The sequence below is a fragment of the Trachymyrmex septentrionalis genome, unplaced genomic scaffold (assembly GCF_001594115.1).
Source record: "Trachymyrmex septentrionalis isolate Tsep2-gDNA-1 unplaced genomic scaffold, Tsep1.0 scaffold37, whole genome shotgun sequence".
Classification (NCBI taxonomy): domain Eukaryota; kingdom Metazoa; phylum Arthropoda; class Insecta; order Hymenoptera; family Formicidae; genus Trachymyrmex; species Trachymyrmex septentrionalis.
This window is the reverse complement of record NW_017305536.1, coordinates 6,928,418-6,940,087: the sequence shown is the minus strand read 5'-3', so window position 1 is coordinate 6,940,087 and position 11,670 is coordinate 6,928,418. Positions and strand designations below refer to the sequence as shown.

Here is an 11,670-nt window from a genome sequence, read left to right as displayed (position 1 = left end):
TATATTTTTGGACAATTTACTTTAAATAAATTCATTATATAAAATCTAACAGCAGATCTTTAGATGTCTGAAGCGGCATGAAAATTTTTCGAACTTGACAACATTTTGAAAAATAAAAAAATCTTATCGTATATCTAATTACAAGTTTTAAAAAGATTTTACTTGTACAATTCGTAATTTCAGTACAATTGCTAAATCTGACTTTTTTTATTGTGGTATTGGATTAGTTTAAATCACTTTAGATCAAGATATTATAAATGATGCACAATTATCCATTGCAATACACAAACGATCGACAAATCACTAGCTCAACATTCTTCATTCTTTATCGCGGTGTATCCGAATGTAAATCACGCGAATTATCGATCGCGATGGAAAGAATGGTTTTACTGAAGTATCTAATAAATTTAGCTAGTTACAGATCTGAAAATAATTTTGTTTAGACCAACAAAATAATTATAGAAAACACTCAAACTAAAATATTTACTAAAATGTTACTTTTTAGAATTATTATCAACATTTAAACGTTCTATGTAATTATTGTAATGATCCAAAAAAATTATTTTCAGATCTGTAACTAAATTTTTAAATACTTTAGCAAAACCGTTCTTTCTGTGTAGCAAAATAAAAACGAGAATTCAGATAGGTACCAGGAAGAACCTCATGATTGGTCACTCGAGAGTTTCAGTTGCCGGTCGGGATGCCAATGAAAAACTGAGTTCGCTCCGGAATTGTGGCCCTCATATATATATTTATAGGGTATCATCGCACGAATGAAGAAGAGCAGCGATTACAAGGAGCGATATACTTTCGCTACCTGAACCTGGGCAATAGCCAAACAGCGGTTGCATTTCTCTCTTAGGAGGTCGAACGAAGGCGATATGGAAGACGCACGAAAAGTCCTGGAGCATTCATTAGTGACGTAGTTAATTGGGGGTTTACCGGCAATTATTTGGTCTTTCGATCGTTAGATAGCCGCAATAGCGCGCGATACGTGATTCAATTCAATCACGCAGTGGTACATGATTGGAATCGCTCCGCGCATTGCATTAGTAATTATATTATAAAACATGTATTAATTTTATGATTAATTTTATGAGGTAATCTATATGACTATTTAGAATTTCATTTTATGCTTTATGTGATACAAAAAAACATTTTAAAAATACATATTATATGTTACATAGAATTTATAATTTTTATATAGCGTATTTTTGATATATTACATATTTATTTTAATTTATATTACAATTCTATTTTAAAATCTTATATGAATTATAGATTTTTAAAAGATATTTAAAAGTAGGCCAGATAATGTAGTTAAATAAATCATTGATAATTTCTTAACAGAAAATAATAAATAAAAGTTTACTGCAATTAACTAACACACTATTATTTGATATGCAGATTAAAATGTCTAGTGTACAAAAAATTTAATATAGAGTGTTTTTTTTAACAAATTAATGCATGAATTATCGCTGATGTAATTCATGAGTTTTGCGCAACAAGAAATGAAGATATGCGGCAGCAAATGTAAATAGCAACTTCGGTTTCTTCCGGCGTCCTCTATTCGATCAACGAGCCAGACGAGTTTTCCTCTTTCGCTTCCGCGTTAATCGCGAGGACTTTCCTAACTTTCATTTTCTAAGCGTCTAATGCCGTCGCGTTCTTAATGCCGGCCACGTTACTTGCCATTCATTATTCATCGACGAGTTAGAGCCGGCCAACACGTAACAATACGCCCGATGACGCTGACCAACCAAGATTTACTAGCTACGAATGCGCGAATTAGCAGAATTCACGTACGTGGTGATAAAGAACAACAAAAAAAAACCAGTCTGGTGGACAATTCGAAAATAGGAAAATAATATTGTTATGGAAAAACCAAAAAAATGTTCACTACTCAAACAATTCTTCTTTTATGAACTTCTAAAAGTCTATCCAAAGATCACACCAAATCAAGAGTCAAAATAATGATTTATTTTAACGTCATGAAAGTTAAAACGATGATTTTTAGTTACAAAATTCAACTATTTCTATCGATAAACTTTGTAAAAAGTTAATATCATATAGGCAAAAATATGTGACCATATATATATTATGCACTTCGAAAATGTATCTCTTTAGATAAAGTACGTATCTTAAGATAGAAAACTCCTAATATAATCATCATCCGAGTACTTATTTCAAGAATGTTCCGTATACATTTTTAAGATAGAAAATTCGAAAAACACAGCATTTCCCGATAATAATCCTACTTTATGAACTTTCCAGAAAGATGAAATACAATATTTTTTCTAGTTCTGTATAAAAATGAATTACAATTCCTCGAATTCTTTAAGATTACAAATAAATATATTTTTTTTTAATAACTCATGAATCTTATAGATAATATATAATATTGAAAAAGACAATATATTGTCAACTTAAAATTTGCTAATTTAGGGTAGGTTAATCATGACTAAGAATTAGCTGTTGTAATTGTACGTTATCAATGTTTATCCATCGCTTATGTACAATAGATAGTATCTATAAACGAGGACGCGCAGAATTCTTAGGCGTTTTCCTTTTCACCGTACGTGCGCGCAAGTGAATTTCCAGGCATAATTAAATAGATATGAGAATGTAGGTAAGTAGTACGGGTGCTTTGATCGCGTCGAATGTAATTGCAATGTCAACATTGCAAGCACGAACTCGTAATGGAGTGAGAAACCGGTGTCGTTCTTGGCAAAAGACATGGTTGTATTTACATCAATATCAAATAGTATTCAGTATTATTTAATATATCAAACTTAATTATTAAATATCTGACCCCTTCAGACTCTGCGACATCGTAATAAATATCACATTTGAAGACAGTAACTAAAATTATTTAATTTCACTAACATTATCTCAGACCAGAGGTACATTATAATGTATATGTTGGAAAAAAGTAAAAATTAAATAAATTTAATTTATACTAAAAAATTAAATAAATTTAATTTTTTAGTATAAATTGCTTTAATCAAAGTGTTCTTGAATGAAAAAAAATTTTTTTAACATAGTTTCATTAAAATCAAGTCTGAAGGGATATATGTATATATGTTTAAGTATTCAATATTCTGTATAAATCTGCATGAATCAAATTTTAATCAATAACTTAATCAATTTAATATTAATTAATTTTATTAATCGAATAATTTGACTTAATATAAATTAGTATTTATTATGGTATGTGATGCGCTTATTAGCTTATTCCATTTTAGCTACGAGGCTTTATATATATATATCTGACATTATTTGGAAATGTCACCGCAAACTAAATCGATCGCAGGCAACTTTCATCACCGGAAGCTTAGGGTATCAATCAAGAAGGATAAATTTCCGATTTGATCGTAAATGGGAACTTGCTCTGTTCCTTGATCTAGACCTGTTAAGTCGTCATTGGTACGATTCGCAAATATAAAAGGCTTCTGTTGTTGCAATCTTATGAACAGTTTGTTCACAACTAGAACACCATGTCGAAGATCTTTGTAAGTAGCCACACTTACTCATTTAAGTTGTGTAAATCAAAATTAAAATGTGAATATAAAATTATAAATTATTTATAGTTCTAAATTCTTCTGATTACTTAATTTTTCTAAAATTAAAACTTCCAAGTACTCTTTATTAAATTCTTCCAATTTTCCTAATAATTTATACAACGCATTTTTTTTTAAATAATTGAATTTTGTAAGACATTTATTTATTAAAATTGGAATTTCTTTACGTTAATGCTACATTTCAGCTGTTCCTGACATTATTGTGCACCTGTGCATTTGCATCGGTGCTGAAGAACACGAAGCAGCAAAAACGGGGTGTCATCAGTAATGACGGATGGATCGGTCTATCGAGTCTTTATGGACATGGACAATCAATCGAACGTAATTCTTGGAAAGGACTCAAACTTCTCGAGATTAATCCGCATGCAGGGTAAAAATAATACACTTATTAAAAATAATAAATATTAAACAAGATTTATATATAAATATAATTTAGAATAATTTAGAGTTAAATCTTTCTAAATTTTATTTAAAAAAATATAGATATTTTCGAGTTAAGTTTCAATGTTCTAAAATAATTCTAATTAAATAGAATAAAATAATGTATGTATGTAATATTGAAAGTAAATAATATATAAATAAGATTTGTATAATTTAGAAAATTTAAAGTAAATTTCTAAATTGCATACAATTTTCGCGTTAAGTTTTACCATTGTAAAATAAGTAACATAAAATATTAGCCAAACAAAAAATTTTATGAATATCATACAGCAATAATAAATATTTTTCGAAGGACTATTTTCTTCTTTACAAATTATATTCCTTCATTCTGAATAATAGACATCAAAAAATTATAATATACTTTGTAAATATCTTAGAATGTCTATAAAACGGCAATGATGTTAACCATTATATTCATAAATGTCGACCGACAGGTTACATCTAGCAAGTGCGTCTTATAGAAGTGGCATCGCCTTAACACCCGGAATTGTAAAAACTGTACCAGTGTATTTAACGAAGCACGTAGTGCTGGAGAAGCCGGTGCCAGTTCCGGAGCCGGTAATCATAGAGAAACCGTATCATGTGCCACTACCGATCGAGAAGATTGTTCATAAACCAGTCCCGATTCCCGTCCCGGTACCTCAGGTAATGTCTCGTCAATTTTATTTTCTTAACGAAGTCTTAATGACATCTTTTCTTTTGTAGTAATTTTGTAAAAAAACAACGTAAACTCATGGAAATTCCTTAATATTAAAATTATATTGATGAGCAAACATTAATCTAATATTCTGAACATAAAGTCAATTTAGTTTATCTTTAGATGCTCAGTAGCCAGTAATATAATTTGTAGAGCATCTGAAGATAAATTTAAAGAAGCCTTAAATATAAGGCCTGACTATGAATATGGTTATTATTTTTCATATTTTTTCTTCTTTTTTCTATTAGGGCGACTTTTACTAAGCTCCGATTAACTTAACCAGTCCAGTAACTTTGCAGGATTCCAACTGAAACAGATGTCGGAGAAAAAATGCGAAGAGAGAAATTATAAATGTAAATGTAAATGTATTAACTCTTCAGTTCGCATTTTTACCTCGACAGCAGCTTCAGTTGAAATCCTGTAAGGTTACTAGACTGGTTAAGTTAATCGGAGCTTGGTAAGGCCCGGTTGCACCAACGTTACTTAAATTTTAAGCGAGGCTTAAAACACTCTTTGTTCCTGTCTCTTTTCGGTTTCAAAACGAGATAGCGAGAGTTCAAAGTTTCGCTTAAAATCAAAGTAACATTGATGCAACCGGGCCTAAAAGTCGCAAAAGTCACCCTTAATTTCTATCGGGAAATTCTCAGGCGGTGCCGATCCCCGTGGAGCGTCCAGTGCCAATCCCAGTGAAGCAGCCGATCGCGGTACCCGTGCAGCAGCCGTATCCGGTCCCAGTAAAGCATCCGGTACCCGTGCCGGTTCCGGTGCCGATCCCGGTTCCGCTGCAATCGTTACCGCCCCCATTGCTTCCGCTGATCCCGTTCAGCGATCATCCTGGTGCCATCTATGCGCACGACTACGCACCCGATCATCTTCACGTCCACCCGTCGCCGGTCGCCGTGCACTTGGACCACGGCATCGCTCCCCTTGCTCATGGCATCAGCCATGGGATTGGTCATGTGCTGGAGCACGGTTATGGCCATGGTTACGACTGCCACGATGCCCATGCTGATCGTCTCGTCCATGGGCACGATCACAAAAAGAGGAAGACTGACAGGAACTGACTTGAGTAGACAGAGGGCAGAAGGTCGTTGAAATTATAATGTTGTGTATATATATATATATATATATATATATATATATATATATATACATATATATGTGTGTGTGTGTGTAGAATCAACGGACTTGTTAGATCGACTGTTTATGTATATAATTTTAAGGGAAGTTTTAGTAAAATAAAAAGGAAGGATTCTTAAGTATCTTGTGATTATAAACTCTTTAGGATTCTCTTGAAATTATACATCGAGGGCTTTGGGGAGGGTATATATAATGACAATGGCGGGGGTTTCTTACGCTTCGCGCAAAGTTGTGACGTGGATTCGTTCGGAATGCGCAAAGTCTATAGAAATATTAACTTAACGTTTTTGAAAAGTCTCGAGAAAATTAAAAGTTGAAAAGATCAAATGCTTTTCACATCTTTTTTCTATTTCATAAATTTTATCACGGTGGTCACGGTTCTTTTTTTTCTCCTTTTTTCTTTACGCGTTTCCGTTGTCCACAAGAAACAGGTACCGTGCATGTCGATGCCTCTATAATATGATAAAATATAGCAGATATATAGATTAATGAGATAAATAATATCGTCTAGATAATTTTCTTATAATGCGATAATAAAATAGGTAGCTGTAGCTTCAGAACCATATATATTAATATTATAATAAGCCGCGTGTCGCATTAGTATATATGAATCCACTGAAGTAGAACACTGAAATTATGTATATAATATGAACTAATAAATGAATGGGCATCATCGTGACCTTATTTGTCGTTTATAATTTCATTTTAAGTATCAAATGACGTTCTCTATGTAGGATATTATTAATTATTACTTAATTAATTATGGCACTCTTTTGTATTCTACTTGGGTAAGATCGATATCACGATGATAGTCAAAATAACATTAAAATAAATCATGATGGGATCATAAATGACCTTTAATATTCATTTTGGTGCTATTTGGTGACATTTTGATGTCATTTTGACTTTTTATTCTATTTGAAAATTTTAAATGTAATATCAAGAGCATTTTTTATTAACAGCCCTACAATATAAATCTTTAAAAGATACTATATATATGGCGAAAGAAGAGAGAGAGAGAGAGAGAGAGAGAGAGAGAGAGAGAGAAAGAAAGAGAAAGAGAAGAGAACGAAAAAGAACGAGAAAGCGAAGGAGGGGAGAAGAGAGAACAAAAGCGAGAGAGAGAGAGAGAGAGAGAGAGAGAGAAAGAGAGAGAGAGAGAGAGGGGGGAGGGAGAGAGAGAGAGAGAGGGAGGGAGGGAGAGGGAGAGAAGAGAGGGGAGATATTTTCGCACTAAACATCGAACTTCGTTTTTTAACTTCTACATATAATACATTCAAAAAAAGTAATGTGATTTTATCTCATAATCTAACAAATAACGAAAATAAATATTAAAAGAATTTGTGCAAATCGGAAGAAGTAACACAATCTCTTTGCCTCCTCCTCTTTTCCCGACAAACAGGAAGTTCGTTTAAAACAAAATAGGCGAATATCCGGGCACTATCGGTCTGGGTGTGTTATCCGAGGGAAGGAGAAGGCAAAGAGATCACATCGAGCATATTCTTCCTTTCTTTCTTCCTTCCTTTCTTTCTCATCGATTCGCGGCGTGAGCCACCTCGGCCCGTTATCCGTTATCGAGCCCTTTCTACTCTTGAAAGCAGAACGCGAGGACGGTAAGCGACGCTACGGCATGGCGAACGAGATCGTTCGGTCTCTCTCTTTCGCATCCGTTTCATAGAACAGCTGATCCATCCAACGTTATCAGGGAAGAGAAACGTCAGGGTTTCCCGTATACGTGTTTTCCTGAACGAGCTACGAGACGAGGGTCGGCACACCGTGTTTCCACACGACTTCTCCGCCCTAGGACAGCGGACGGCCATGCGTCCGGAGAAATCCGGATCTCGGAAAAATCAATGCTCAGGGGGTGCAATGTGACAGCGCGTCGTGAAGCACAACCAGGGCCTGCCGTCGACTATGTGACTGATCGCGATACGTGAGTACATGAATCAGGTATTCGCAGAATCGGCGAGATTTTCGCATGTTTTCTCACATCCGTCTGTTAATAGGACACGGGTATCAGGTTATGTCACGACGTCTGACAATTGTAAACACACGTACCCCATCCTATTGATTGTGTAATACAGCGTCAATGAGGCGACGCGACTTGAAGACTAACAGGATGCTGAAGCTGGACGAGATCGAAAGCGAGAACCTGTCCAAAAAAACGAGGAAGACCACGGAGGAGAAGAAGAGTAAGGGCCACAGAAAGAGTAAGCATGGCAGTAGCAGTGGGCGAAAAGTCCACTTACGAAGCAGCGTGGAGGCTGTTCCACACAAAGTAGAACCTCAGGAAGAGGAGCCACAGCTAGATTTGTTATATCTTACGAAGCATCCTTCTGAAGTGTCCTGTAAGATTGAACCATCTGTGTCCAATGAGGACAATTACATTTTAATGCCTCCCTTAGAGATGCCTCTCGAGGATGCGGAAGTGAGGATGGAGGAGCTGCTTGAACAGAGTATGCATAAAATCGCCAAGAATCAAAAGAACGGCAGGTGGAAGCACAGTTACAACAAGATGGTATATTTGCGGAAGTACGTAGCTAACAGCGATCAAGCGACACAGGACGAAACCAGCCAAAGCACGTCCTCCGAAGAGCACGAACGTATCCCTAAAATCGAATGTATCACGTATGACAACCTGGAAAAGATGAAAAGGGATAAGAAGTGGACAAAGAAGTTAAATCCTCTTTCCCTGCATTATACAGATAAGAAGAGACCTTATTTGAAATGTCCCGCATGCGGCGCGACGTTCTTCAGTCCAAATACGTATCAGAGGCACTTGCTCTCGCACTTGCATATGACGGCGGAGAGTTACATGTGTAATTTTTGTAATTATTCGAACGCTGAGCCCGGAATGTTATTTGCTCACTTGACCAAACATCAAAACCAATGCGAGTCCTGCAACGAGAGCTTGTTGCGCAAGGATAACTATGAAAAGCACTATCAGTGCTCGATCAGCATATTGGAATGCGGCTTGAAACGCGATCATCATGGAATGTTTGTCTGTACGGTTTGCGAATTGGTATTCGACCTCTTGGCTCAGCTGGAAAAACACTGGTCCAAGCATACTTGCAAGAAACAAAAGTCGTATCAGTGCAACGAATGTAGCGGTATGTACGAGAACACGGAGACCCTGGAAAATCACATATGCCTCAAGTGTCCCATTTGTGGCGAGGTCTACGAGAGTCTCCATCGACTGAAGATACACACAATGTGGACAAAACACAACCTGAAGTGTCCTATCTGTTCTTACGAATTTATTCTCTCTATGGACCATGAGAAACATATGGCCCTACATAGAAAAGTTTATCAGCCCATGAAAGATTACATGCATTGTTTACGCGCGGTCGATGGTAAAACGTTTCAATGCAATTTATGTGACAAAATATTTTACGCCTTACCCGCTCTTCTTACGCATCTCACCGAGGATCACAATGTGGGGAATGTAAAAGTGGAAGAGGAGATGGAAGACGATGCTTACGAATTGAAGGGGGACGCTATCGATATTGTTGTAGTTCCTGATTTCAAAGATTCCGACAGTTACTATGATAATGAGATCGATTCTTTGCAACAGGAAACCGATCTCTACGATCCGTCATAAAGACAAAATATTACTTGAGTTTGAATCCGTGAAAATAAAAGCAACAAACTTTACCTGTGAATGGTCATTAGCTTTTATCAAACATTTCGAACATTCTCGTAATAGTGATACTCAAGTCGGACTACGAAATAAAACTGATACAATTGTAAGTGCCGTTTATAGATGTAACTCATGCGCTATTTTTAAAAATGTATCGTTTGCTTCAGGATTTTGATATCAATTTATACCACAGAACCTTAATTTTACATAGACCATGTTACAACATTCTTCTGTCTTTATCTGTTAAGTAAAATATATCGAAGATAATTAAACACATATATTAGCGATCCGAAAATAGATAAGAAGAAAATAGATACAGAACGGACAGTTGTGAAATGATTCAAATAGCAGATTTCTGATGAACCTAGTGACGAATTCGACTCTACTTCGCACTGATATACTAAAGACTGCATTATACTTAAAACTATTATTAGTAATTAGAAACTAATAATATTCTTGAAACTTCCATTGGTGCTTTCTATATAATAATATTGATGTTAATACTAATATTAATATTAATATTATTACTAAAATATTAACATTATACTAATATTAATGTTAATCAATGAAAAATACCAAGTATATATTTAGATAGAATATATATTTCATCAGTCAAATTTAGCTTTGTATTTGGATAATCTCGCGTACAGTTTTTAATATGCATCAATGCGGAGTAGTATAATTGAATTCTCTGTACGCTCGTCAGAAAATTTAGGAACACATTTAAACAATTGTTGATTCAATTGTGATTCTGATTCATTTTGCAAAAGCAACTTTGAAGAAGCTGTGACAATTGTGGTGCTTAACCGATTTTATAAATTTACTTTGCATTCATCACTGTGTTTGTTAGCATGTTAAAGAAACATTTTGTAGAATTTATGATTACTATGTAACTAAATTTGTATATTACGCATAGTTATTATTGATAGATTTGTTCCGCAAATGAGAATAAAGTTTGAATCCCGAGAATTCTGAAAGAATTTTTCCATGTTTTACTGTCAACATTTGAAATGTTAAATGTAATCTTTTTTTTATTAAATGATTATTTTTATTATTTGCTGTACATAATGCAATATGATAAATTTAATTTAAAAAATAATTTATTAATGTTATACATTATATATTATACTTTTTCGTTTCTATTAATTATATGTATATTATGTATTATTTTTATAAGATCGAAATTTCGCCTATAATCTTTTACTTTCTGCTTTGTGTTCCTGAATTTTCCGAGCAACGCACGTCAATATAAATTAAATTTGTAAATACATTCCGCTATCACGCTTGACATTTACTTTATGCGAATTATTCATTCAAAAAATTCATTGCATCGCAGATGCAATGAATTTTCTTACAGCTTGTAAAGATATATATACTTGATCACATTATAGGTTTAAAATCTCATCGCATATATTACGTACATGTCAAATGATGTATGTTTATGTAACATTCTTTTAATTATTCTTATATTGAAATATATTTAAAAAAAGCGATATTCCGAGCTATCAGTCCTGCTGTAGCTTGATCATAGCATTTTGCTACAATTAGCTTCGTTAATTTTAATCAATTTCGTTTCGCAAAATCTGGCATTTCCTAAAGATCTAATCAACGCGAGACGCGCGATACTATTATCGTCTTGCAATGATTTATACAGTAACGAGATCACGAAGTTAAACACAATTTATAATGCATAAACACTCGGAAATACCTCGCAGGGTTGTATTTACGCGGGTCGTTCAAATTCACTCGTGCGTAAGGAAATGTTTTAAATGTTTTACGGCGTATGCAAGTCTAATGTCGTAGGCCTATGCTATTATAGTTTCATATCAAGACCTTCAGCTCTGTTATGTATTCGTTCTGAAAAATAAATATTCATTAACAGTATTCTCTTTTGTATATCTTTTTTTAAAATGTTATATATCAAGCAGAGCAAGAGTAGAATATTAATTCTCGTAATTATAGATCAGAATCATTCGATTTCTCATTCTCTCTATTGATCGACATTTGAGTCGGTACGCAATTTTAGAAAAAAACAAGTACGAAGAAGCTTATTGAAAATCTTCATTCTACAAAAACAAAAATTAAGATATCTGCTGAGCACACATAATTATTATACAATTACATTATATATCACATAGACATACATACATACATATATATATATATATATA

The 11,670-nt window shown here is 34.2% G+C and overlaps 3 protein-coding genes across 3 annotated transcripts in view; 2 read left to right on the top strand and 1 right to left on the bottom strand.

The window, feature by feature from the left end:
• The window catches only part of LOC108750775 (sensory neuron membrane protein 1-like), a 12,317-nt gene extending 11,598 nt beyond the window's left edge, over nucleotides 1-719 (bottom strand). Inside the window, exon 1 of the mRNA XM_018490504.1 lies at nucleotides 651-719. Coding sequence (XP_018346006.1) covers nucleotides 651-665 — 15 coding nt within the window. The 5' untranslated portion in view covers nucleotides 666-719. The remainder of the gene's footprint in view (nucleotides 1-650) is intronic.
• A 2,718-nt stretch (nucleotides 720-3,437) lies between these two features.
• LOC108750517 (E3 ubiquitin-protein ligase RNF12-B-like) lies at nucleotides 3,438-5,832 on the top strand. The gene is made up of 4 exons (XM_018489998.1): nucleotides 3,438-3,512; nucleotides 3,767-3,951; nucleotides 4,457-4,667; nucleotides 5,367-5,832. The coding sequence occupies exons 1-4, from the start codon at nucleotides 3,498-3,500 to the stop codon at nucleotides 5,781-5,783; spliced, it is 828 nt and encodes a 275-aa protein (XP_018345500.1). The 5' UTR covers nucleotides 3,438-3,497; the 3' UTR covers nucleotides 5,784-5,832.
• A 1,231-nt stretch (nucleotides 5,833-7,063) lies between these two features.
• LOC108750442 (zinc finger and BTB domain-containing protein 24-like) lies at nucleotides 7,064-9,956 on the top strand. The gene is made up of 2 exons (XM_018489878.1): nucleotides 7,064-7,792; nucleotides 7,866-9,956. Exon 2 carries the CDS (start codon nucleotides 7,949-7,951, stop codon nucleotides 9,458-9,460), a length of 1,512 nt encoding a protein of 503 aa, XP_018345380.1. The 5' UTR covers nucleotides 7,064-7,792; nucleotides 7,866-7,948; the 3' UTR covers nucleotides 9,461-9,956.
• Nucleotides 9,957-11,670: the final 1,714 nt, after the last annotated feature.